The 25,625-nt window shown below is 48.4% G+C and overlaps 7 protein-coding genes and 4 non-coding genes across 11 annotated transcripts; 1 reads left to right on the top strand and 10 right to left on the bottom strand.

The window, feature by feature from the left end:
• Nucleotides 1–1,475: 1,475 nt before the first annotated feature.
• TbgDal_VIIItLys01 lies at nucleotides 1,476–1,548 on the bottom strand. The gene has a single exon. It is a non-coding gene; the product is annotated as a tRNA-Lys (tRNA).
• A 70-nt stretch (nucleotides 1,549–1,618) lies between these two features.
• TbgDal_VIIItVal01 lies at nucleotides 1,619–1,691 on the bottom strand. Its single transcript has one exon. It is a non-coding gene; the product is annotated as a tRNA-Val (tRNA).
• Nucleotides 1,692–1,748: 57 nt separating this feature from the next.
• TbgDal_VIIItGln01 lies at nucleotides 1,749–1,820 on the bottom strand. Its single transcript has one exon. It is a non-coding gene; the product is annotated as a tRNA-Gln (tRNA).
• Nucleotides 1,821–1,914: 94 nt separating this feature from the next.
• On the top strand, nucleotides 1,915–1,988 carry TbgDal_VIIItIle01. Its single transcript has one exon. It is a non-coding gene; the product is annotated as a tRNA-Ile (tRNA).
• A 476-nt stretch (nucleotides 1,989–2,464) lies between these two features.
• On the bottom strand, nucleotides 2,465–4,225 carry TbgDal_VIII2440 (ribonuclease, putative; the record flags this gene model as incomplete). The annotated part of the gene is made up of 1 exon (XM_011777271.1): nucleotides 2,465–4,225. The coding sequence occupies one exon, from the start codon at nucleotides 4,223–4,225 to the stop codon at nucleotides 2,465–2,467; it is 1,761 nt and encodes a 586-aa protein (XP_011775573.1).
• Nucleotides 4,226–4,590: 365 nt separating this feature from the next.
• Nucleotides 4,591–6,003, bottom strand: TbgDal_VIII2430 (hypothetical protein, conserved; the record flags this gene model as incomplete). Its single annotated transcript, XM_011777270.1, has 1 exon — nucleotides 4,591–6,003. One exon carries the CDS (start codon nucleotides 6,001–6,003, stop codon nucleotides 4,591–4,593), a length of 1,413 nt encoding a protein of 470 aa, XP_011775572.1.
• A 367-nt stretch (nucleotides 6,004–6,370) lies between these two features.
• TbgDal_VIII2420 (T. brucei spp.-specific protein) lies at nucleotides 6,371–6,847 on the bottom strand (the record flags this gene model as incomplete). The annotated part of the gene is made up of 1 exon (XM_011777269.1): nucleotides 6,371–6,847. The coding sequence occupies one exon, from the start codon at nucleotides 6,845–6,847 to the stop codon at nucleotides 6,371–6,373; it is 477 nt and encodes a 158-aa protein (XP_011775571.1).
• Nucleotides 6,848–7,480: 633 nt separating this feature from the next.
• TbgDal_VIII2410 (hypothetical protein, conserved) lies at nucleotides 7,481–8,194 on the bottom strand (the record flags this gene model as incomplete). Its single annotated transcript, XM_011777268.1, has 1 exon — nucleotides 7,481–8,194. One exon carries the CDS (start codon nucleotides 8,192–8,194, stop codon nucleotides 7,481–7,483), a length of 714 nt encoding a protein of 237 aa, XP_011775570.1.
• A 1,307-nt stretch (nucleotides 8,195–9,501) lies between these two features.
• TbgDal_VIII2400 (hypothetical protein, conserved) lies at nucleotides 9,502–14,145 on the bottom strand (the record flags this gene model as incomplete). Its single annotated transcript, XM_011777267.1, has 1 exon — nucleotides 9,502–14,145. The coding sequence occupies one exon, from the start codon at nucleotides 14,143–14,145 to the stop codon at nucleotides 9,502–9,504; it is 4,644 nt and encodes a 1,547-aa protein (XP_011775569.1).
• Nucleotides 14,146–14,577: 432 nt separating this feature from the next.
• TbgDal_VIII2390 (5'-3' exonuclease XRNC, putative) lies at nucleotides 14,578–17,460 on the bottom strand (the record flags this gene model as incomplete). The annotated part of the gene is made up of 1 exon (XM_011777266.1): nucleotides 14,578–17,460. One exon carries the CDS (start codon nucleotides 17,458–17,460, stop codon nucleotides 14,578–14,580), a length of 2,883 nt encoding a protein of 960 aa, XP_011775568.1.
• Nucleotides 17,461–17,589: 129 nt separating this feature from the next.
• Nucleotides 17,590–18,687, bottom strand: TbgDal_VIII2380 (hypothetical protein, conserved; the record flags this gene model as incomplete). Its single annotated transcript, XM_011777265.1, has 1 exon — nucleotides 17,590–18,687. One exon carries the CDS (start codon nucleotides 18,685–18,687, stop codon nucleotides 17,590–17,592), a length of 1,098 nt encoding a protein of 365 aa, XP_011775567.1.
• Nucleotides 18,688–25,625: the final 6,938 nt, after the last annotated feature.

Below are 25,625 nucleotides of genomic sequence, written 5' to 3'. Positions count from 1 at the left end.
AACCACTTCTATGACAAGCTAAAGGGAATTTATCTCTGCGAAAAGAATCGGTGCCCTGGGGCAGCCGGAAACCCCAGAGTGTTTCTCTGTTCATGCGCATCAGTCAGGGTGGGAAGATCAGGTGCCTGTGGTGTGCTCCAATGGGGTATGATTGGAGCGTAAAGGCGAACAACACCAACCCACTGCCGTGTTTGGGGCGGACTCTTTACCACACAGGCACTCCCATCAGAGGGGCCCCGGGTACATGCTTTCAGCCCACGAACAGTTGATGACACGGCTCCCATCATGTGCAGGGAAAAACATAGTCTCACCACAGGGGCTGGGGTGAAGGGTGTGTGTCTGTGGGAGTAGGAAGTAGGTGGATGCTGGAGCTTCGCACAGGCGCGAACACTGGTAGATGTCGTGTTTCTGCATGTTTAAGAACGTTGTGTGATGTGATGAGGGCCTGATCTCTTTTATTTTTATGAAAAGACTACTTGCATTTTGTTTCGAGTGTCTTTTTCTGTTCCCTACTAGGGGTCATCATCCTGGTCGGCACCTGACAAAATAGATTAAAGAGAAAGGGCGTACAATAAACAATTTGGTTCTATCGAACCTTAGTTTCTATCAAATTTCGGAGCGAGCCTTCGTAATAGGTCTCCGAGTTTTTCATTTTGTTCCTTCAGGTTCCATTTTCCTCAGCCCCCCACTTCGCCTTTATCCTTTCCACAACTTCAGGGTGATGCTTAACAGTATCTTTGTTCCGTACAGCGTCCCCTCTGAAGATCTCAACGGTCCCAGCATATGGGAGTTCGCTAGTCGCTATTTTTTCTTTTTTTTTTTTGACGTCAAGATACTCGTGTCCACTTCCGAATCAATTAGAGGTGACACCCATTATGTACATACAAGTTTATTGGTTTTCAAGGGTTAGGACAATAGCCGTGGTTTGTTGTGGCGCCTCTGCGCAGCCCCTGGGTGCAGCTATTTTCCTGTGCAACCACTGTGAGGAGGTGGAACTTCTTTACTGAATGGCCCCACCGAGCTAAGGGCTAGTCCTTAGGAAAGGAAAGCTGCACAGTGACGTCTGACACAAGCAAAAAAGAAGGAACTCCAAGTGTTCTAATGACTCGGCCCCCCCGAAAACGCGGTCCCACACATCGCTTCATGTGAGGGGTCTGTTTGCTCTCTTTCGTGTCGCGTAAATTAAACCATGACCGACCAGCGGAAAAAGGGTGTGTGGGGTGTAACCGAAAAGTTCACAGGCCCGATCTCTCGGGGGGGGGGGGGGAGGTGGTGGTGGGATGCGCCGTCCACCGCAGGAGCCCTCGGCCAATAACATGTTAGATCAACAACCTGAAGAAGGCACTTCCCCCTTAGTGACGACGATATCACTGTGACGCTGCTGAAGGAAGGCCTGTTGACACATCACACCGCCTTACGAGACAGCACTCGAGGCACCCCATTGTGGAAGTTAAATCAGAGAAATCGGGAAAAAGCACCCCCCGTGGGGCTCGAACCCACGACCACACGGTTAAGAGCCGTGCGCTCTACCGACTGAGCTAGAAGGGCTACGTGTTCCTCAACAATTTCATTAATCGGAACCATACATGAAGAGACGCAGCAGCAAACTGGAAAACGCTACGCGGGGCGGGGTTCGAACCCGCGACGTTCTGCGTGTAAAGCAGACATCATAACCACTAGATCACCCACGCACTGCCGCAGATGGTGAAAAGACACCATAGTTAGTGAATTGACAAAAACGAAAAATTTGGTCCTACCAGGATTCGAACCTGGGTTTTCGGATTCAAAGTCCGAAGTGATAACCACTACACTATAGGACCGGCCACTGCCGTCAGGCTGTTTTTTTCTAATACAAACGAAGAAGTTTACTCGGCGGTCCTTTCCTCTGTATCTGTCGAAGTGGCCGGTGCCAATGCTCCCGTGGTCTAGTTGGTTAGGACGTTGGTCTTATGAACCGAATATCGCGGGTTCGAACCCCGCCGGGAGCATTCGTTTTCCTTTGCGGAGACTCTTACGCCACGGTTCAGCGTTCCAAGTGGCAGTCAAAACCCCTCACGCATAACCTTACTGCTGCGGCGGGGGCGGGAAGAGGACGTGGCCCTTGTGTTTTACTATTGGATCGGGTCGGCCGCGCTTACAGGGACGTTTCGGGAAGCTTGCTGTTCGCCGCCACTTAGCGTTATGTGCAGAACGTCCCCCCTTCGAGTCTGCCCGGGGCGCGGGTCCTCGGGAGAGTCATATATGCAAATGGTTTCTACGTCAAATGTGGGCCGCGCCATTTGGGGCGTGCCGGCAGGTGGGTTAGGGGTCGAAAATAGGAAAGAGGGAAAATTGAAGAGGATTGTGGTTGTGGTGCGACGAAGGGCACGCATCCCCCAGTGGATTGGATTGTTCGTCGCCGAATGTCTTTTTTTTTTTTGCAGTAGAGTAACGCGAATTTTTTTTTTTTTTTAAACACCCTTCTTCACCTTCTTAGTGCTTTGCAAACCGTTCTTGCTAGAGAGACGGGTGTTGCGCGGAAGGCGCCTTTAGTACCTGCAGGGAATGTGAACGGAGACGCCTGGAAGTACTGAGGGAAGCGCGAGGTCATTTGCACAGAAAGCCCACTCACATCCTCAACGTCGAGGTTGCACGCTTTTGTCCACGACAAGGGGAGCACAGCAAGGGTGCGCATGTCGTCGATCGGGTACAGGGCTACATGTTGCAAGGAGAAGGCTGAAAAGCAGCTGTCGATATGATGAGACTTGATGTGTTTTTCGTGTTGTAGCGTTAACGCACCGCTTTGAGGAAGGTATTCATCTTCACCGTCGGGATTTAGGTTAATGGCGAATAGGGAACGAAAGAGGGCCAACCTATTCGTCAACCCTGCTGGGGCCGTCGTCACGTCACCTCCTCCAATTTCCGCGAGTAGATTAAGCAACAGCGTCCCAGTCAACAAGGCGTCGTATCCGGCTTCGTGAACCGGTGCGCCATTGCCACCTGCGCTTCTCTCCACTGAAGAAAGTGTCAGCGGGTCATATTCCTCGAAGCCCAACGGAAGTGATACTCGAACGTTTGCCGAGCAAAATCCATATTCGTCAAAATACCCCGCCAAGTAGCGAGAGCCAAATCTGCCCGCCGGAAAGAGATCTTGGCGGCTGGCAATATACTTGGTGTCGAACACTTTCGGGAACAGCTGGACGACGCGATGCTTGAACTCGGGCAATGCGGCGGGAAGTTCTCCATCGAGAGAAGCTAGTAGAAAGAGAACGTCCGCTAGGCAGTTGTGCCCAACACAAGGCTTCGAACTTTCGACAAGTGCCTTAAAAACGAGGCGGAAACCTAGCATATCCACCAATTCGCGTTCTCTCAGCGCGGATTCCTTCTCGAGAATACGAGCCTGCTCGCCGGGAAAGAGGACCTTAAAGGTGCCATGATAAGTCGAACCGCTCCGTCGGAACGTGAGAGAAATATCTTGGAAGTGTTGTGCGATGTGCCGCTGCAGACATTCTCGGGCATTTTTGTTTCTCTGCGGCTGTATGACGACATCGCGTCCACCGGATCGCTGGAGATCCATCGCGGCATCCAGCTCAATTGCACCAGGACGTCCCTTTTCAGCACATTGCGCCTGTGCGCGCTCCACTGCGGCCCGGGCACGCTCACAGAGGCTCTGCGCTGCGGCAACGGCCCCATCAAACCAACTTCTCTCTTCCTGGGTTAGGAGTTCCATAGACTGCGCGTGGCGCCGTCGTTGCTCTGTAGAGTCATTTAGGTTAGGGTGGTACTTTTCTTCATGATTTTGGCGCAATACCACCTCACGGGCGGCATCGCAATAACCCATGCCACGGTACACCCACGACTGAAAATTCATGTCGTGCCGCCGAAGGAATGCAAGGGACGAAGGATTTAGCACCACGTCGTCTCCCCTCCCCAAGCTTGGCGAGTCGTCTTCATGATTGGGGAAAATAACAAAGTTGAAGGGGCGGGCAACATACGACGCTGGTGTAGAAGGCCCGTTTTCGCTATTTTTGTGAAAGAGGCATATCCCGACTTGAATTATATTGTAGCGGCTTGCCGCTGCTCGCTTTGCGTTGTAGGTTTCCTGGGGCGTATCGGTGACAGACTCTGGGAGCTCAGGCACATTGATTCCTGTCATTTCCTCGTCGAATGCATAGAAGTCGCAGGTTTTCAGAAGCTGTACAAATTTGGGAAGCACGGTCGGTAAATTGTCCCGTGTCACCTGCATAGTTACACTTGGGCTAATGCGGTCAGAAAACGACTGGATACTCCTTCCCTCTACTTCTCAATTTTGCAGGTACGTTTCTCTCCCTTTCCGTCGACCCAACTGGTGGATGGGGTCAAATGTTGAATATCTTGGCACGAAGCAAACAAACGGTAAGGAGGGGGCACAAAAATAAGGAGAAAGAACGGAAAAAAAAAGGGAGCCAATAACACGGTAAAATTGCCCTGCACCTTTGCTTCCATCAAACGCAAATACACACACACACACACACACACACACACACACACACACACACACGCAGAATGTGGAGGCAGGTAGCTGGGGACAACTTTAACTGACTGCACGTGTTGCCTCTGCGCCTCTTCCCACTACGTGGCCAACCTCGTCGCGAGCATGGACCAGGGCACCGAGTGCCGGATAGTGAGACAAGCGGGGGATGCCACTCTCTGATCTGTGCTTTCCCCACCTGCCGAAACTATAGGATTGTAGCTCACATACGCTTGCGAAACGAATTTAGAGAAGAGTACCTGCTTAAGTTCAGAACATGGAACACATTCAACAGTCCCGATGGGCGAGGGTCTCCACACCGTTTGTGGAGCGACAGGGGAGTGGGGCAAAATGGGTGATACGTCATTTCGCATCGAATACGGAGCGTTCTTCGCCTCGACGGCGACACTGGCGGTGTTATTTGCGTACCTGCTGTGCGGCTCCTGTCGTGGATGTGTCTCAAGGAGGTGACACAGGTGGGGCTGCACTTCGATAGCAAACTGAAAACAAGCCGACTCTCCCGGCTGGAGCGTTTCCTCGAGACAGCGCCCATGTAACAATAATGGTGTCACCGTGACGGTGCGTTGCAGAAGCTTGATGGCCTTCAAATCTGTGCCGCATGGCCCAAATCGCTGCTCATGGGTGAGTTGGACACCGCCGATGTCGTTGTCACCCTCGCCCATTTGTGTGGAGTAAATGTCGAACGATACCTCTTGTACTCGGACAGGAACATGTGCAACGTTTGCTACGTTCACACAAATCATGACGCTGGTGCTTGATATTTGCCTCGCCACGGAGGTACATCGCAGAAGCCGGCTCGCAACCGCTCGGTAGTGACAAGTTCCCAACACCACGGTGGGTGACTTAAACAAATTTTTCACGCGAGCTGCCGTTGGGTCTAGCGAGCGGACGAAATCAACATTACCGTTCCCGGAATAATGGGACATGACCAAGAAGCCAATGGTAACGTCGTTTCCCCAAATATCAAAATCAGGTAACGTGTAATGAAAGTCGTACACACACTCGATGCGTCTTGGGATCGGTGTCTCCTTTCCCTGGCCGCTTTCTTCCACCTCGCCGGAGGTCGGCGCCGTGGTCTCAAGCGTGGCACCTTCACACACACATTTGGCCGTCACTACAAAGAGCTTTCCAGCGATTTTACCGAGTGTGCCTGTTCGCGTGGGGTCGTACGTACACCAAGAAGACGAGGTGCTAGTGTGCAGGGAACCGCTTTCCGCATTTAACTTGTGTTGGGTGTCGGACCCATCCACCACCACAGGAGCGATGCATAACGCATTAAATAGTTTACGCCACATAAGCACAAAGTTACTCTCACCCACTGCAACCATGAGCGCCCTGCCGTCTTTGTCGTACTTGCCCCCTTCGTTGTTGAATACCATGGCCAACCTGAAGCATAGCGATTGCCATGGAAAGACGACGTCACTCAGTGTGTCAGCGGCGCTGACGGGGAGCCGCGTAAGTTCAACGGATGTCGTCCTCCGCAGGATGTCCATCCACTCCAGCGATGCTTTCGCACGGTTGTGAAAGAATGACGCAGCAACGCTACGGGTATAGAGGATCTAGGGAAGACGAGAAAGAGGGAGGAAGCGGCTCAGGCAACAAAGGTGGATACAAGGCCACACACAGAAGTTATGAAGGATGAACCGAAGAAACACGGTACTTGTATTCGAAGTGCTGAGCCAAACCTTTACAACAACACTGTGCCAAATACAATAGTGGGCACAGGGAATAGAACCCGCGAGTGCCATCACCTTCAACTTCTCTTCCCTTGCGCAGCGGGGGGGGGGGGGGAGGAGGGAGGAAGAACATCCAAAACCTGTTATCATTATAGCGTCACCGGTGTTATTCGGGGGTGGAGGTTTATCCCTTCTTTTCTTTCACGCATGTGCAGGGCTTCGCTTCCCTCACTTTTTCCCCTTCCCTCATGTCAACGACTTGTTGCTTTTCAACCCGCGGCTGCCCTTGATTTACAGGACACTGGCTGACGCTGGGAGCCAAATGACCCTCTTCTACCAGGCGCTGTAGTGTTACGAACAAGTACATGTCATACTTTCCAACATAATTAGGTCCCTTAACTAACGCTCCTTTTATGCACGGCCACTTCAGTTGCACCTCCGCTGTGAGCGCTGAGGAGCCGAAAGGTGCGAGGGGATAAATGCACGGAGGCGTCCTCCCCCTTCTCGCCAAAGGGGCCTTTCCCCTCCGGTCGTTGAAGTCGATACGGGTGGGGAAGGGTGAAGTCGGAAAGGGAAAACCAGAGTTATGTAAAACACGGGGCCACCGGACAGCCCGCTGGTGCGCTCTGCCGCATTCTTCTTGCCCCCGTTGACGCCACATAAACGGAAGATATCAAATCGATGGACGAGAGCCTCCGCACCCCGAAACTGAGTCACTACCTCAACACCGCCTTACGTGGTCGTCTGCTGACTGCGGGGGGCATATAAAATGTACGTGTCCACACAAAGGAACACCTTCGTCGTCCCCCGAATCCCTTATTACTTTTCGAGCACGTCTTATCTCCGCGACGTGCGCAAATCTAAACACGAAAAGACTGCTTCGCAACTTCTGTATGCGAATGTTTGCACAGGCGCAAACAAAGATAAGCGACCTCAACCCGAATTGGCTTTTCACGTGTCCACGTGAAGGGAATTATTTCAAACACTTGCGAGGGTAGCACACAATCTAAACGCGAAGAGTCGGATGCAGCTTGCCCGCACCTGTGTCAGTGATCAGAAGATGCAGCAGAGGTGCGCCTCGTAACCGCTATTTCTCCATCCGGTAGGTTACCGGGAAAAGGGAATGAACTTGCACCTCTCCTTCCCCGAAGGCCCGTAAGTCAGGTCGAAAACTCTACTGGAGCTGTAAAGAGATCCCCATAGCAAGAAAAAGATAATCAAAAATGGAAAAACTGAAAGGCAAAAGAGTACAACGTGGTTCGCCGCACGCTATCCTTTCCGCCCAGATCTAAGTCTAGTATTCGGGGCTGGTCCTCCCGCCGTTGCCGTCCGCGTAGCTAAGCAATAGTTGTTTTGCATGGGTTAGGATTTTCTCCGCTTGTACGTGTCGCGCTCTGAACTCAACTTCGTCTAAATCTACGCTTTCACAGAGTTTCTTCACATCTTTGAGATGAATCATGCCATTCCTTCCATCGTTGTAGAGATCCCCCACGAAGGGCACAAATTCGTACTCCTTCGCATATATCTCAGTGCGTGTGCCGCTATCGAACAAGTCTTCCTCCCGTTCGGGCCGCTTGCGGGATGGGGCTACGCCTACGGGATCCGCAGCGACAGCTTGTCCTCGGTTCGCGTTTGTTTCCCCTTCCCGCCCAATTACCCCGTGTGTCGCATTAAACTCCCTCACGGTAACTTTTCCACGGAATGTTACCCGGGGTTCCCGCGCAAAATGTTTCACATCACGCCTGGCAATATAATACTTTCCCCCGTGGAGAACATCAAGGGGTGAATCCAGCGCCACCGCTCGGGGTTGAACACTACCCGTAGCATCACATTCCACAACACTCGTGATGCAGTACTCATCAGCGAGTTGTTGCACAGTAATGCTATCGTTGACTCGCATAGGAACGCACGCCGCACCCGCTTCCCTTCCATTGTAGTTGGTGTTTTCATGAATGAACAAAGTCGCCGGGCTGGGACGTTTGCCATCCACCGCGACCACAGCCTCCATACGTTCCCTTGCCCTTCCTTCCCTTACGTAACTGAGTCCAAAGCTAGAAGAGAATCAGAAATGATATGGGAGTCTTCTCACCTGTTTGTGTGCGGCGGTGTGCCCGCCAAGCGGCGCATTGGCGGTTATCGGGAGCGTTAAAACGAGTGGATATAATAAATAAGCAGACCAAGCATTTCCCCCCTTAAAGGAAACTGTAACACTCCGTCTCAAAGATCAACCACACAATGACGCACTTCACTCCACGCCGGCACTTATTTGGAATGACGGGGGAGTTGGGGAAGGACGTTCTCACCTCTTCATTCCATTTGCTGCTTACACTGCTACAGGCAGCGACACTATGACAAAACATTGCAGGGGCGCCCTCCTCCCCCCTACCAAGGGGCCAGCATCAGCATTAGCCTGGGTTAATGACGCCGTCCAAGTGGGATGTACACAGGGCCCTCCTCCAATGGCTCTCTTTTCCGATAACTCCGTCGCCTGAGTCGGAAGGGACAAGGGGGAGAGGTGCCGCATCATAACGGTCACTTCATTAAGTTTCCTGGGAAGTCGTACCCAGGTGATACGAGAGCTGGCCGGCTGATCGTTGGGAAAGGTGTCTGCCTACACGCTTTTGTTCGCATCGTGACCCCCACTACAGAGTGCGGATCAGGGCATGGGAGCAACGTCACTGGCCCGTAATTTCGCGCGACGCGCAGGGCACCATGGGGCACAAACACCTTTGCGATCCCGTTTCAACAGGGCTTGCACACGTCCGGCGGCTTCCGCTCACAGCACAACAGTGCCACATCAGTGTGGCTAAGGGCGGGTGGTTGACACACTTATTCACTGCATTAACACCGGTCCCATGCGGACAACACAACCTTTTCCGACGATCTACCCCAAAAAGGAAACACACACAAGCAAGGAAACGAAGTGCATATGGTGCGTCATACAGGGCTCTGCCACCCCGCCAATGAGGGAGCCAAATAATTGGGGAGGGAGGGATAATGGACAAAGACTCGCGAGCGTGTTAGGGCGAGCAAACTGCCGTGCTACGTCAGACTAAAAAGGAGAAACGTCACTGGTACACGGCGACGTTGATTCCATTAGCAAAGATATTTGCGCATATGCGCACACTTTAAGGAAAAAAACTTGTGTTTCTCCTCTCATGTTATCACCTTGTTGCACAAACTGATCTGTGTAACGTTTTCCCTTCTTCTCTTCCTTACAGGGGCACATCTGATTCTTTCTCACCAAACCAGCCTTGATATTAATTCCTTCACTTCCTCTATACGGGTTCTTCATATCACTTCCACGAATGCAAGCTATACTGGAAAACGGGCGGCAAAAGGTGTATAACGACCCTCATTCAGCACATACACCACGACCAGGAGGATGAGCGAACTCCCCCGAGCATAACTTGGGTGCAGCGCAATAATGCATGTAGCGCGACCGCCGCCGCGCGGTACGTGCATTTGTTGTGGCCAGCGACGTATGGGAACAGTTTGACCTGCGTGCGGCGAAGTTGATGTCATGTCTTCCTGCCGCAGCTCCACCCCACCAATAGTAATGTCAAAACCACCATTGTTCTGAATGGTAATCTCTGTGCCGCGTGTAGGGGTCTGCCCATCAAGGTAAATATCCAGGGGACAAGCACGTGCTACGAGGGGAATGTTAATAAAAGGAGCAAAGGGAGACACTCCCGACGCTAGTGGACGTCGCACATACCGAGGAACAGGTGTCTCTGGAGGGGCCATATATTGCTGCTGTTGTCCTGGCACTGACGGGGTCTGCGGTACACCCTGCTGCTTCGAGTCAAATGGGAATGGTTGCTGCTGTCCCTGTGTTGGACCCTGCTGCTTCGAGTCAAATGGGAATGGTTGCTGCTGTCCCTGTGTTGGACCTTGCTGCTTCGAGTCAAATGGGAATGGTTGCTGCTGTCCCTGTGTTGGACCTTGCTGCTTCGAGTCAAATGGGAATGGTTGCTGCTGTCCCTGTGTTGGACCCTGCTGCTTCGAGTCAAATGGGAATGATTGCTGCTGTCCCTGTGTTGGACCCTGCTGCTTCGAGTCAAATGGGAATGATTGCTGCTGTCCCTGTGTTGGACCCTGCTGCTGCGAATCCAATGGGAATGGTTGCTGCTGTCCCTGTGTTGGACCTTGCTGCTGCGAGTCCAATGGGAATGGTTGCTGCTGTCCCTGTGTTGGACCCTGCTGTTGCGAACCCAATGGGAATGGTTGCTGCTGTCCCTGTGTTGGACCCTGCTGTTGCGAACCCAGTGGGAATGGTTGCTGCTGTCCCTGTGTTGGACCTTGCTGTTGCGAACCCAGTGGGAATGGTTGCTGCTGTCCCTGTGTTGGACCCTGCTGCTGCGAGTCCAATGGGAATGGTTGCTGCTGTCCCTGTGTTGGACCTTGCTGCTTCGAGTCAAATGGGAATGGTTGCTGCTGTCCCTGTGTTGGACCTTGCTGCTTCGAGTCAAATGGGAATGGTTGCTGCTGTCCCTGTGTTGGACCTTGCTGCTTCGAGTCAAATGGGAATGGTTGCTGCTGTCCCTGTGTTGGACCTTGCTGCTTCGAGTCAAATGGGAATGATTGCTGCTGTCCCTGTGTTGGACCCTGCTGCTTCGAGTCAAATGGGAATGATTGCTGCTGTCCCTGTGTTGGACCCTGCTGCTTCGAGTCAAATGGGAATGGTTGCTGCTGTCCCTGTGTTGGACCCTGCTGCTTCGAGTCAAATGGGAATGGTTGCTGCTGTCCCTGTGTTGGACCCTGCTGCTTCGAGTCAAATGGGAATGGTTGCTGCTGTCCCTGTGTTGGACCTTGCTGCTTCGAGTCAAATGGGAATGATTGCTGCTGTCCCTGTGTTGGACCCTGCTGCTTCGAGTCAAATGGGAATGGTTGCTGCTGTCCCTGTGTTGGACCTTGCTGCTTCGAGTCAAATGGGAATGGTTGCTGCTGTCCCTGTGTTGGACCTTGCTGCTTCGAGTCAAATGGGAATGGTTGCTGCTGTCCCTGTGTTGGACCTTGCTGCTTCGAGTCAAATGGGAATGGTTGCTGCTGTCCCTGTGTTGGACCCTGCTGCTTCGAGTCAAATGGGAATGGTTGCTGCTGTCCCTGTGTTGGACCCTGCTGCTTCGAGTCAAATGGGAATGGTTGCTGCTGTCCCTGTGTTGGACCCTGCTGCTTCGAGTCAAATGGGAATGGTTGCTGCTGTCCCTGTGTTGGACCCTGCTGCTTCGAGTCAAATGGGAATGGTTGCTGCTGTCCCTGTGTTGGACCCTGCTGCTTCGAGTCAAATGGGAATGATTGCTGCTGTCCCTGTGTTGGACCCTGCTGCTTCGAGTCAAATGGGAATGGTTGCTGCTGTCCCTGTGTTGGACCCTGCTGCTTCGAGTCAAATGGGAATGGTTGCTGCTGTCCCTGTGTTGGACCTTGCTGCTTCGAGTCAAATGGGAATGATTGCTGCTGTCCCTGTGTTGGACCCTGCTGCTTCGAGTCAAATGGGAATGGTTGCTGCTGTCCCTGTGTTGGACCCTGCTGCTTCGAGTCAAATGGGAATGGTTGCTGCTGTCCCTGTGTTGGACCCTGCTGCTTCGAGTCAAATGGGAATGATTGCTGCTGTCCCTGTGTTGGACCCTGCTGCTTCGAGTCAAATGGGAATGGTTGCTGCTGTCCCTGTGTTGGACCCTGCTGCTTCGAGTCAAATGGGAATGGTTGCTGCTGTCCCTGTGTTGGACCCTGCTGCTTCGAGTCAAATGGGAATGGTTGCTGCTGTCCCTGTGTTGGACCTTGCTGCTTCGAGTCAAATGGGAATGGTTGCTGCTGTCCCTGTGTTGGACCCTGCTGCTTCGAGTCAAATGGGAATGATTGCTGCTGTCCCTGTGTTGGACCCTGCTGCTTCGAGTCAAATGGGAATGATTGCTGCTGTCCCTGTGTTGGACCCTGCTGCTTCGAGTCAAATGGGAATGGTTGCTGCTGTCCCTGTGTTGGACCTTGCTGCTTCGAGTCAAATGGGAATGGTTGCTGCTGTCCCTGTGTTGGACCCTGCTGCTTCGAGTCAAATGGGAATGGTTGCTGCTGTCCCTGTGTTGGACCTTGCTGCTTCGAGTCAAATGGGAATGATTGCTGCTGTCCCTGTGTTGGACCCTGCTGCTTCGAGTCAAATGGGAATGATTGCTGCTGTCCCTGTGTTGGACCCTGCTGCTTTGAGTCAAATGGGAATGGTTGCTGCTGTCCCTGTGTTGGACCCTGCTGTTGCGAACCCAGTGGGAATGGTTGCTGCTGTCCGTTTTGGGTGTCAGGTGGTGATGCGGCGGCTGCAGCAAGACCGGCGGAGACCATAATTTGCGGTTCAGTTGTTTTCTTTTCGAACGCCATGCTGTCGCCGACCTTGCCATCGGTGGTGTCTAGAGTGTTTGCCGTGGCCGCTGGTTGCATAGCGTCATCTTGGGGGGGTGCCCCCACTGGCTTTTGCCCCCAAATTGGTGCCACACCGCTAGAAAAAACAGATGGTGCGCCTGGAAGCCCCCCGTTTTCTCTTTCGAAATGCGGTTGTGATGTCACCTCGTCGGCCTGTACCGTCGGTTGTGGAACTGGTTTTGGGGGAGATGGACAACCGAAGAGATCGTTCAGCAGGTTGTCACTGGTGGGACCGCCGGAGGCTGCTGCGAGATCGGTGGCTTGCTTAGGAGTGGGGACCTGAGGAAGGTTCTTCAACTGTCTCTTGTTGTCACGCACGAACTGTAGTTCACATGGCGTATCCCCAACAGCGCCCATCTCAATTGCGGCAGGATATGGTTCAAACTGAAGTTGGTTGAGTGTAAGAACTGTGTGCATAAGTTGTTCAACCATCAGCTCCTTGTCGAATAATTCGCGCGCAAGTTGTTCCCACTGATCTACGACGTCAGCTTTCTCACTAGATCCCGCAGTCTTGGGTGGTACATGTACTTCCTTCCGGAGGTGTTCCAGTAGCTCCTCCAACTGCTCCACCTGCCCGAGAAGTGGAATTAATTTCGTGTTCAACTCTTCATCATTCTGGGATCTTTCTATGGTCTTTAGCTCTCTCCTCGCCTCCTCCAGTTGCCCTTCAACATCGGCTATGAGGGCGCGACTGCCGTCGTCGTGTTCACCCTCTTCACCAGCTTTAAGCAACAACGCAATCCCTGTTTCTTGCGCTGACTGTAGATTCACTCTTTCTACAGTGTCCTTCCAGTATTGAAGCTCGCTACGCAGCGCAACACAAGCGGCCGAACCTGAAGACACACTGTCCTTTGAAGCATACCGCACGCTATACTCCTGTTGGGCTACCTCACGTTCGAGCGTCATCACACGCTCACGCAGTTCGGCCTCACTGGGAAACAACATGGAAGTGCGCACAACAACCTCCTGGGCGATGACAGCGTCCACCTCAACTTCTTCCACATCTTTTGGTAGTACACCAACCTTCTTAAGCACCTCCACGGTGCGCGCGGGGAGGCGAACTGTTTCCACTGGTGAGCTGCTTCCTCCAGAACCTGTTGCCGGCCCCGCATACAACGTCAGAGGGGGTACGGGGCTCGTAGTGGGGTGCATGCGGAAAATGACGTCCAACCGCCCCGGCCTTCCAGAAATGCGGAAGGAGACAGCCTTCCTTTCGCATATGGACTCACCGGCAAGCACACTGCACATCCCCGCAAGTGGGATTTCAAATCCTGTGATCCTTATGCTATGCTTCGGATTGGTAACGTCGTACATAGCAAACTGGATCATACGTCGGTCCTTGGGTGAGTCGAAGGCAAGTTGAAATGTCCGGGTCTGGTTCAGTTCCGCCGGTGTGCTGAAGGCCACCTCATCGGCAACGGTACACATGGCGGGTTTTGTCGCCAGCTCCACCCCCTTACGGTTAACAACGACAACGTATGAACAGCCCTGTTTGCAGAAGTGCGCAGCAAGCTTCAGCGGATGAATAGTGATATTGTATAGCGGCATTTTGTAATGGAGGGGTGATGATGGAGGATGAAATCAAATTGGATACGTGTGCGTATGCTGGAAGACGAATATACCAGCGTGCAGACAGCCTTTATTTTCCCCCTTGTTTAGTAATTTTCCTCTACAAAAAGAAAAAAGTAACACTAGCACTATTCCTTATCTTTCTCTTTTTTTGTTCACTTCCCATAAACCACACAAAATCCCTCCAGCGTGTTGCGGTGGAGATATGATTACGGAAGCCGAAGAGCAACGAGAAGGAAAAGACCATGTAACTAGAATAAGGGAAAACCCTTAGGGTGCAGCAACTCAGAGGGCGAAGCTCAGACTATAGTTAACACCGCGTTGTACCCCTTCCCCCTGTCATGCCCGGAAGCGATGATGGCAACGGATAAAAGAAATGAGCACATGGTAAGAGAGGAGAAAATCGTGAAATTAGGTCCCCAGGGTGGCATTTCCCCCCTGAAGTGCCTCCAGACGGCGTCGCAGGGCCTCTTTTTTCTCCTGCAAGGTATCGTGTAACATTGTTTGCTGTGTGAAGTCGTCGAAAACATTCTTCTTGGCGTCATCATCCCCCGCCGATTTGGCTACCTCCGACCGGGGGCGCTTCACCCCCTCCTTTCCGGCGGTTCCATCACCTTCTGCACTTTTCTGCCGGGGCTTCAAGCCTGAAAGCAAATACGGCAAAAATGGTGCAGCGTCTCGAGGCGGCCTGGACGCAACGCGCCACCGCAATCTGACGCGCATCGTTTTCTGATTGCGCGACAACGGACCGACGCTGTACGAACCACACTCGAAGGTGTCCCCAGTGATATTACCAACCCGACGAACCATCGATTCACCCTTTAGTGCTGATGTCGAAACAGCATGAAAGGTGAAGTTTGCGGCACTCAGCACGTCGACGTCAATCGATTGCTGTAAGACATCTCTATCGGTGTTGTTTGAGGTGCCATTTATATTTGGGATGCCGCTGCTTGTGGTGACAGTGTCGGCATTGCCGGTGCCCCCCTCTCCGATATTTCTGGAGAATTTCGGGGCGCTAAGTAAGGCTGCTACCGCTGCCGATGTCTTTCCTGCGTTTCTCGCAGAGAAAAAAGACGTGAAAACGCCGGTTGCACTGTTTAGGGTGTCTGTCCGCTTTTTGCTACTGGACGATCCGTCACTGCGGGTGCCACCCCCACCTTGCATTATTTCCTCGAGTTCTCTCAACTCCGCGGCAAGCTCCTCAGCATTCCAGTCAGCGACAAAAAGCATCTCGTTTCCCCGAACACATTTTGCATGCACGTCGCCCGCAACCAGATGGTCACTCGCGGCGAGTGCGTACGCATCGAACCGCACGCGTTCCTCCTCCGTGAACAACCCCCGTTTCGTTGCGCACCACGTTTGGACTGCAGCAAAGTCGATTTCCTCCACAGGGGCAACTACAATGGGCTCAATTTCCGAATATCCCTTTCGCACTGCAGTTGGGAGCAGCGCGATACTACGAGTAGGCAGAAGGACGAGCAGCTGCACCAGCACGTCGGTGGGCCCCGGTCCCCGCAGCCTCACCACCCGTTCCCCTGAGCCCGAGTTAGTCCCATCGTGGGCCCGATTGTGGTGGCCAACTTTCCTACGGCTCCTCTTCTCCGCTAACTCCATCAGGGCATCATATGAGAGTGTTCCGCAGTACTTTTGAAGCAGATGCAACGGGGGCGCGGTACTATAGGGGTAGTAGCAACCCCAGTGCTCCACGACACCAGCGCTGTTTTGCAGTGACCACTGCAGCATTGTCCAATAGGCGTAACACCAAGGCGCCTTCTCTGCCTCCTCTGCTGCCTTCCGCTGCAGAAATTGTTCATTAACGAACCCCCAATCTGCGGCACCTTCTGCACCGTTGTCAACTTGGAGCCCACCCGAACGCTCGTTGCGCATCTCTGCGAGAGACTCCAGGGCGTATCGTGCAGCATCGAATTGAATGGTGTTAGTAACTGGATCAACGATAGATCGTCCCCGTGTAACGAAGTCAGTGGCGAGCATCTCCAGGAGACTGTCAAGAAAGCCCTCCTCAATTCGACATCCGACGGATGGTAAAAAGTCGTTTCCAAACAAGAGCAATACAAACACCACGTCATGAAGAGCAGCCTCAAACTGTTTGTTGAGTTTTTCCAGCTCCTCAGCCGACATAGTGTTACTACAAGTTTGCTCTATCCGGAGCCTTAGTCGAAGTTCTTCACGGAAAGCGTAGATACTGAAGAATGTGGACGCCCAGCTGTCGCCTGCGTAGGTTTGCCAGTTATTGTTGCCACCTTTGGCGGTGCTAGCTGAAACATGTTCATAGCGCAGTACATGAATGTTAGGTTCGTGTAGTATCAGAGAACACACAGTCACATCCGTGTCTGAACTACAAATGACGTGCGCGGTGTTTGGATCATAGTTTGGTTGCGAGCGAAAGCGCCGTATGGCATCTGCAATCTTCGACTCGCCCTCACCGGGACGCCACACGTTATCTGACACAAACGTAATGAGCGAGGGTGCTGCTTTCTCGTTGGCTGGGAAACCAGCGCTTGCAACGTCTTTCCCAACGTCACGTTGCTTATACTCACGAAGCCGCTCCACATTTATGCGCTCCGCGCGACTTGCGCAATAAAAGTGCAGTGCATCCGTCAGAGATGACATGAAAGACGTTCCAACGCTGATGCTGTTGCTGTCCCATTCCGTGGTACGAACGTGTGAATGCGGGTCCTGGCGTCGTCGCCGTCGTCGTCGTGAGCGCTGTTGGGCGAGTTTTCCCATGGGTGAAATACCATCAACAGCCAGATACACCAGCGAGCGCGGCCGGACGAGACGTAACACAATGTCGTCCAGGAGATCAAACAGTCTGCGCAGAATGGCTGCCTCGATGTCTGCTGGGTCCCCGCCACCAGAAGTAGCGAGGGTGGCTGCCTGGTACACCAGTCCATTGACATCGATGTACAAGCAGTCGGCACTCACGTTACTGTTGCTAGGGAGAAAACACGCCGCAAACCGTCGCCTTAACCAAGTGAGAAGTAATGGGACACCCATTTCTGCAAAGACCCTCCACCCGATAAATTGGTGGTTAACATTGATTATCGTGAACAAGACATCATGCAAAATAAAAAAAGAAACGAAAATGAAAGAATGCGGATGTGAAAGAAATAAAGGATAAGGCAGGGGGCGCGAGTGAGCGCAGCGTATAACAGCGGTGTAGACCCTCACGTCTGACGAGTACAAATCAGGCCCCACAAATGTGCACATCGGCACAACATTTTCACGACGGTTACTGCCTTCTTTCCATGTTCTTACCCACGTTCTATACATTAGTTCAGCTCCTGCCACCCTACATAATTTTTCCACTCACAAAGGAGTCGAAAAAATAATATATATGTAAGGGTAATTGGAGATCTCCGGTAATTGCATATACTCTAGCAAACTAATGCTGTGTATAGCTCACGAACTCAAAACTGAGCGAAAGTCGTTTAGTCTCACCGCCCCGTCCTCGTCAACATCGCACTCCCGCAGCGCAGCCTTCAGCTCAGTTAGGTTCATTCCTCGCAGGTACCGAATGTCACGGTCTTCATACAACGTGTCTCCAAGTGAGCACCGCTCTTCCAGTAGCCGTTGGATATCGTCCACGGAAACAACGCCATCACCATCCACGTCTAATGTCCGAAACAAGGTATTTATTTCACTCTCGCGGACATCGGCGGTGAAATTTTTTCCCAACTCAGCATTCGACAAGATGTAGAGGAAAAGCGGAAATGTCACCGTTTCCCCTCCAGAACCCCTCTGTTCCTCCAACAGGTCGATGTGGTCATCAACGAGAATATTCAGCGATTTCGTGTTGTTATTCGGTCGTTGACCACGCCCTACACTTTGGCCTTTGTTGTGCTTCGATTGATCAGTTTGTGGAGACTTTTTTCTTTGGCCAACCCCTGGCGATTCCTCTCTGGGAGGTGCAGCAGCTGCTGCAGCGCCACTCAGTTTCTCTTCCAGTGCACGCTGGTACAGCAAGTACTCTACAGGGGGCTGTGACATCCGCCGAAGAAAGGAAGTCACCTCAAGCGTGGGGATCGGCGCTCCGGTATCCTCAAAGAATTGCCGGAGGCCTTCCGCGCCCAAAACCGCCACCTCCACTTCCTCCTTTCTGCATTCTGAATTTTCACCGGTCACACAATCTCTCGGACTAACTGGAGCCTTCTCCTCCTCTTTCACCGCGTTGCAATCGCCACTGGCGGCCCTAACCGGAGTTGTGAAGAGCTTCCCACCACATTCCGCCACCGGAAACGGCCTCGCTGACATGGACACCCTTGACTTCTGTGGTAAATGACCTGTCATAGCGTAATGGCGCTGCTGGGCCCGGAGGCACTCTACTACACGGTAGTGGTTGAAGACGGCCCACGCTTCTCTCACGACATCAGTGGGGAGAAGGGAGTACCGCACAAGTAGATCGAGGTCCTCGTCACTCAGGGGAACAGGCTCCGCCTCGTTAACATCAACATGGTCTGAAACAAACGGCCCCAAATCGTCGGGAGGGAGACAACCCATTCGTTGGCTTCCTAAATAGACAGCAGAGACAGTGTGGGATTGGAGACAAAGGGCACGAAAATAGAGGTTAACACCACTCACCTAAAAAAAAAAAAATCAGTTTCGCTCAACGGCGAACATGGCACCGACTGATTGCAGGTGGGGGAGGGGGGGGGGTTAAGGAGAGCGAGTCGAACATTATGGCCTGACCGTTCCAAATGGCAGAGGTGAATAATCAATGCCGTGCCACCCTTGAAACGGGAGGTCAAAGACGAACGCAGACCGGGTTGGGTGTGTCTAGTGTCTCCGCCGTGGAGAGCGCAAATTTGGTTCAAGACCAGGAAAATACAGCAGCCCCCCTGCGGTGAAACTGCAGTTCATTCTGTGTGCGCACCATATTACAGAAAGTGAATTGTAACCTCCCAGCGTATGCAAGATTGCCTTGGGTTTACCAGTGCTGCCAGAGGTGTACAAGAGGAAAAGGGGATCCTCCGCCCCAATCCATACAACGGGGCAATCCGCGAGCTCACTTGCCGTGAGGGTCTCTACAACGTCGCTGTACCACGCATCGCGGCCCTCTGTCATAGGAACATTTTCCCGTTTGGACCGATCGTACACGAGGCACTGGACGTTGTGGCCCTCTGCCTCACAAATGGCGAGCGCGGCGTCACTGAGCTCTTTCAGTAGGAGTGTTTTGGTGCCACGCCAGAAGCTGTCCGCAGTGACGACAGACTTAATACTTCGTCATTTCGTTCCTCAACATCCCTACGGAAGGTCTTTACTTTTGATGAAAAACGGCAGGTGAGATGTAAAGTGAGCATAAGTGTCATGAAGGAGCCACGAAAATCTGTGCCACAGGTGTGAAACGGCGATAACTCCGTTGTTGCAAAGGTGATGTGCAACGCTAAAAGCAGAGACCCTAAGAAAATGCGCGGATAACAGGTGACACTACGCGGAGACGCGGGGTTCCGCACTTTCAATTTTTCACCGGTATGCTTCAATGTATATTTCCGCTTCCTTCCGGCACAATATATGCACGCATATATATATATATATATATATGTCCTTTCCCTTATTTTGTTAGTTTCCATAACTTCAGTTCATCATCATTTTACGCCTCCGTCACGGACATAAAGCACATTCATTCCTCCCATACGTTATTGTTGGCTCCACCCTCTACATATTTTTTTCTTTAACTTTTTTGCTCTTTCGACTTCACTTCGAAACTTCTGCACGTCTATTCAATTGTATATTTGTTTTATTACTGTTATTAAATTTAACATTTGTGAACCGCGTGACATGGTTACTGATATTGACGGTAAGCTAACAGTAGCGACCGTATATATATATATATTGTCGTAATAATAAAGTTAATAAATAATAAAATTCACTGTGTGGTTGTTGAACGTGAGAGCAGAATGAAAGGAACAGAAAAAAGAAAAAAAAAGAGGTAAAGAGAAGGAGCAGATGATAAGGCACGAAAGTGAAACCAGTTGTATCGAGGCAGTCACACACGTACACGCACACTGATACGGGAAAAAAGTTTTGAAAGCATAAGGAATAAACAAAATTTCCTTTTTCTCCTTGTCTCCTTTTCTTTTCTTCTGTTCTCTCCTCTTACTCGTATTCCTCTTCCCGCGCAACGAGACAATCAAAGACGTAAAACAAATAGAAAAAAAGGAAATAGAAACGAAACGAAACCCCCCCAAAAAACCAAACCAAAACAAGAGGAACAAAGACAAAAAAAAACAACAAAAACCGTAGGTAAGTGTGGTTCATACAGAAGGGAACAAATATGTAATTCCCTTAACAGGTCCATACCCTCTTCTCTCCTTCCTACAAAAATATATAGTTTAACGTGGGCATTAACAGAGATATATTATTGTCTCTCTTTTTTCTTTTTCTTTTCGTTACCACGGATAAAACAAAATACCGGTTAGATGCTGTTGATGATTATCGGATTTAACACAAACACAAACGAAAACAGAAACAAAATAGAAAGGGAACAGTACAATAAACAATAAAGTAGATGACAGGGGAAGAGTCTGAGAAAGATTAAGGAGGGAAGAGAACGGATGCTGCAAGTATTTGTATGCTCACTCATTGTACGACTTGCTCAAGAAATGTCAAATGAATTATACTTTTTTTTTTTTTTTTGCTCCTTTCCGGATATTAAATCAAAGTGAACAGAAGTCCGCAGCGAGCAAACAAACAGAACTCTTCTTTGCTTCTATCGCCTCCCTCTCCCTTCTCCATCCATTAAGCGGCAATAATAAAGCCAAAAGCCAAGAACTGAAACCCCCCCCCCCAAAAAAAGCGAAGAAACGACAACAACAACAAAAAGAAAAGTGGTAACAACCTCATCCGCACACTGGATATCACGTCAAAGACAAAACACGGGAGCGGAGGGAAGTTTCGACGGCAGAAAAGTACATTAAATTTGTTTATTTACTTTCTAATGTGAGCACAAACACACAATCACACAGGATCACACACGTATTTGTATATCTGTCAGCTTTAAATATATATATTTTAATCACCGTTTTTTTCTCTTTTAAAAACTGTTTATTCCTTTTGAATTCTGTTAACCTTGTCGAAAAACCAGCCATTATTTGACATTTACTTTTGTTTTTTCTCGCCACCGCGCGCAGGACCTCAAGGAAAAAACAGAAAAATTAATTTAGTTGAAACAACAAAAACTGCACGCACATCAAAAACAGAAAACTAACGTCAACACGAAGCAAACAAAAAAAAAGAAAGAAAAAGGAAAGACTGAAGAAGATGGGAAAAAAAACACGAGAAGGAGATCACAAATAATTGAAATTCACCCAGGGAGGAATGTCAGTAGCAACAGTAAACAATAACAATAGCTATAATGTCAGTAATAATAAGAAATGATAGCCATGGTTCACATAAAAGGGAAGGAGGAAAAACAAAAACAAAAAACAAAAAGCAAAAAAAGTAGGCGAACACGAACAAGCAAACACACACAAGGTGCGAAACAAGGAATACAAACAATAATAATGACAATAAACGGAAACACGAGACATGCACACATGGATGCACCCGCACATGCACATGAGAGGCCACTCCATTATGATGTATCTATGTTTACACGCAAACGAAAAAAAAAAAACAACAACAAACAAACAGCCAGTCGGTCAGTCAATTAGATGGTCAGACAGTTAGATAGACGGTCACAGAAACATGTATGTATATTTCTTGTATATATTGTATATTATAAATATATAAATATATTTCTTTATATTAACTATGTACATACATGAAAATTCCTTTTCAAATTAGCATAACGAAAAAAAAGCGCTGCTTACATATATGAGGACACGCGAGCCCTCCACATACCTCAAAATATTTCCTCTTTGCAAAGCGGATCCCGCAATGGGGGTGGGAGGAAGCGAAAAAAAAAAAGAAGAGCTCACACACACAGTTTAAAAGAAAAAAACGAAAAAAAAAGGCTGAAAACTTAAAAAAAAACAAGATAAGGTGTGAACATTCATAAGTAACAAAAATGGAAATATGGATCCATTTGTTTACTTTTGGCACTGCCACTCCTCATCCACCACCTCATCGCACAAAAGTTTGTTGAGGAACGAAAACGATGAAAAATGCTCTCGTACATGTGGGGATGAGGGGTGGCTCACAAATGCGGTAAGGAAAGCACCTTATTATTCAGTTCTTTTTTCCTTCACTAACTTTATTTTGTTCGTTTCTGCCCCCCCCCCTTTTCTCTCGCTCCTTTAATCATATATAAATATATATATATATATATATCTTTATTTATATTTATATATTTGGTTTGCCCTCCCTATTATTGTCATTAATTATAAGTACAAGTAGCATTTCCTTTAGAATATACTTACCCTTACTTACTTGCTCTTTTCTAATTCCTCATATTCTTTTATCTTCCTTTAAATCATTCTTTATCTTTTACGTGATTTCAAGTACCTGACATATGTGGAGCTCATTTCATCGTTAACGTCATTCTTGTTCTTTTGCCACTTTAATAAAGAAATTATTATTTCATTTGACTTCCTTTTCGTTTGTTCACTAAACCTCACTCCCCCTTTTTTTAATTATTATTTTATTTTTATCATATTCCCATATCCAAGGTGAAAATAAAGTAAAACAAAAACAAAAAAACAAAAAATAGGACGCCAGGTCCACGAACAACAATGCTATTCAATACTTTTTTTTTTTTAAAACGCACTACGCGGAACAACCAACCATACAAACACAAAAAAAAAGTAAAAAAAGTATGAAAAAACAAACGATGAGGGGAAGGAGGGAAAATACAAAAGTGAAATTACAAGCAAAAGGAAGACAGATGGATAAAAGCGTCATCAATCAAACAAATAAATATTGATTACGTCCTTCACATATTTTGTTTAGTTTCACTTGAAAGTAGCACCAACAAAACTTCTTCAAATCCTTCACATTTTTTATTTCCTCTTAATTTATTATCAACGCGCTTCATTCACTTTACTTCTTTACCTTACCTTACCTTCCAATCCATCTCTTTCTCTTTCTCTCTCTCTCTTTTTTTTTCTTTTCAAATATTAATATATATTTCCGGCATGTTGTGGGAGTAAATATTTATATTCAAAAAATTTCCCTTCCCTCCACATATTCCCTCTTTAAAATAAACTGACCACACTATTGCCAGCATATCCTCTACCCACTCGGGTGCTTTTTTTTTTTTTCCTTTTCCCTTTTTTCTCTTTCGTTTTTCTTCTTTTCTTTTTTTTTTTACTTTTATTTACTTCCTTAATTTCCCTTTGTGTTTTACATGTCCAGCTCTCGTCGCACCAGAAACATTCCACTTTTCCCCGTCTTTTATAACTCTCAAATCGATGGGATGCAAAAAAAAAAAAAACAAAACAGAAAACGGAAAACAGAAAAAAAAAAAAAGAAAAAAAAGAAAAAGGGGAAACGCAAAAAGGGGGAACGAGGGAGGGCGGAAACAAAATAAAACAAAAGAAGGAGAGGAGGGAACACGTGTGACCCTCAAACAAAACAAAAAAAAATTCTCATCACCACGTCAGCCAACACGCGTTCCCTCCTCTCCAAATCGCAACATTTAACAATCCCAATGGTGTGGAAACATCATTTTCTGCCTCACTTTATTATTGTTATTATTTCTTTTTTTATTCTTAGTTTCTTTTTTATTCTGACACAAATATTTACCTTTCATGCTATTCTTTCTCCCCTTTGTGAGTCAAACACGTCTTTTCATTTTTTTTTTTGTGTACATGAAATTGCTCATTCACTTAGTTGTTGATTCATCCATTTACTCACGCACTTATTTTTATTCCTTCTCATTCTCTACTACAGTGCCGTTTTCCCTTCTCAAGCCTTAAACAATTAATTTTTTTTTTTTTTTCACCCCCTTCTCCCTCTTCTGCTTCCTTTTCCACCCTACCTTGTCCTTTCTTTCAATTTCTCTTATAATTATGATAGTTATTAGGTTTGTCATTGTTATTACTTTTTTATTACATTACATTGCATTGCATTACATTACATTACATTAATTTTTAACTTTCTTGCTTCCTTTTCGTCAAAATACTGTTTCAATGAAATTTCTACAAGTACTGCAGAGTCGGCATGGATGAAGTGAAAAATAATAAGAGTCAATGAAAAGATGTGAAATATCGGCGGAGAAACATCATGCCAATGAAGGATAACAGTAACGGATAATAATAATAATAATGATAATAAAGACATATTGAGGGCCATGGTAACGGGTGCTGCGGTACCAAACAGAAGACGAAACAAAACAAAACAAACAAAAAAAAACGAAAAACAGGAACAGAAGGGGAAGAATTTTGTGCATTATTTTTCTTATCGTTTCTGTTTTGTTTACCGTCAACTCAACCGCGTCACCCTTTCCTCTTTTTTTTCTCCTCCCTTTCCACCTCTATTCCAATATCTTCTTCATCGTATTCATTCATTCATTCTCTCTTTCTCTCTTCTCTCTTCCTCTGCTTCTGCTTCTGTATCTATATATATATATATATTTTTTTTTTTTTGTTTTTTTTTCCTTTTCACCAAGTACAAATAAATAAACCAAAAAGGAAAAAAAAAGCGAATAAAAACAAAAAGGTAACCGCAAAAATAAAAATGAAACCAAACATCAACGTCACAAAACGAGAACAAAAAAGAAAGAACAAAAATAATAACTATCATAATGCAACTGTCGTAGTACCGGTGACATAACATGACATAATAATGGTGACAACAACAGGGGGAAAAAAAAGAAACAATAAAAAAACAGTGGGAGCAATGGAAAGATAAGATGCAAAGGCAAAGCGGATCAAAAACTAGCAAAAAAAAAAAAGAAAAGAAGAAAAAAAAAAAAGAGTGGAATGAAGTAGAAAAGCGACGGCGGGTCACCAGCTTTCTTAACTTCTTAAATTCTTACCTCGTTTCAATTCACTTCACTTAACTTTATTTCATTTCATTGTCTTTTTTTTGATTCCTCTCCTCATGTCCACGAGCTGGTGTTTCTCTTTCTCTTTCTCTCTTTTTTTTTTCCCCCCCTCATCTCCCTTTCTTCTTAATTATATTGTCCCCGCTTCCGTAAGGCGTTTCGAAAGGGTATTTGTGGGAAAGCAAGCCAAGGGGCGCACACATGGGCGTTAAAGCACAAACACGCATGCATTTGCTCCTAATATATGTACATAAATATGAAAATATATACAAACAATAAAAACCAAAAAGAAAAAAAAAAGGGACGAAGGTGTGAAAAACAAAACAAAACAACAACTCCCGCGCAATATCGGATGGAATGCACATGCAAGCATATGAGCCCATAACTTTACTGTCTGCTTCCGCTGAATGAAAAGCGACAAAATCATATTACACACACAGAAAAAGAAAAAAAAAACACAAAACAATAATACTAACAAAAAAAAAAAGCAATAGCGCAAATTGGATCCGAA

The sequence above is a fragment of the Trypanosoma brucei genome, chromosome 8 (assembly GCF_000210295.1).
Source record: "Trypanosoma brucei gambiense DAL972 chromosome 8, complete sequence".
Classification (NCBI taxonomy): Eukaryota; Euglenozoa; class Kinetoplastea; order Trypanosomatida; family Trypanosomatidae; genus Trypanosoma; species Trypanosoma brucei.
The sequence above is the reverse complement of the archived record's forward strand: the minus strand, read 5'-3'. Positions and strand labels throughout refer to the sequence as shown.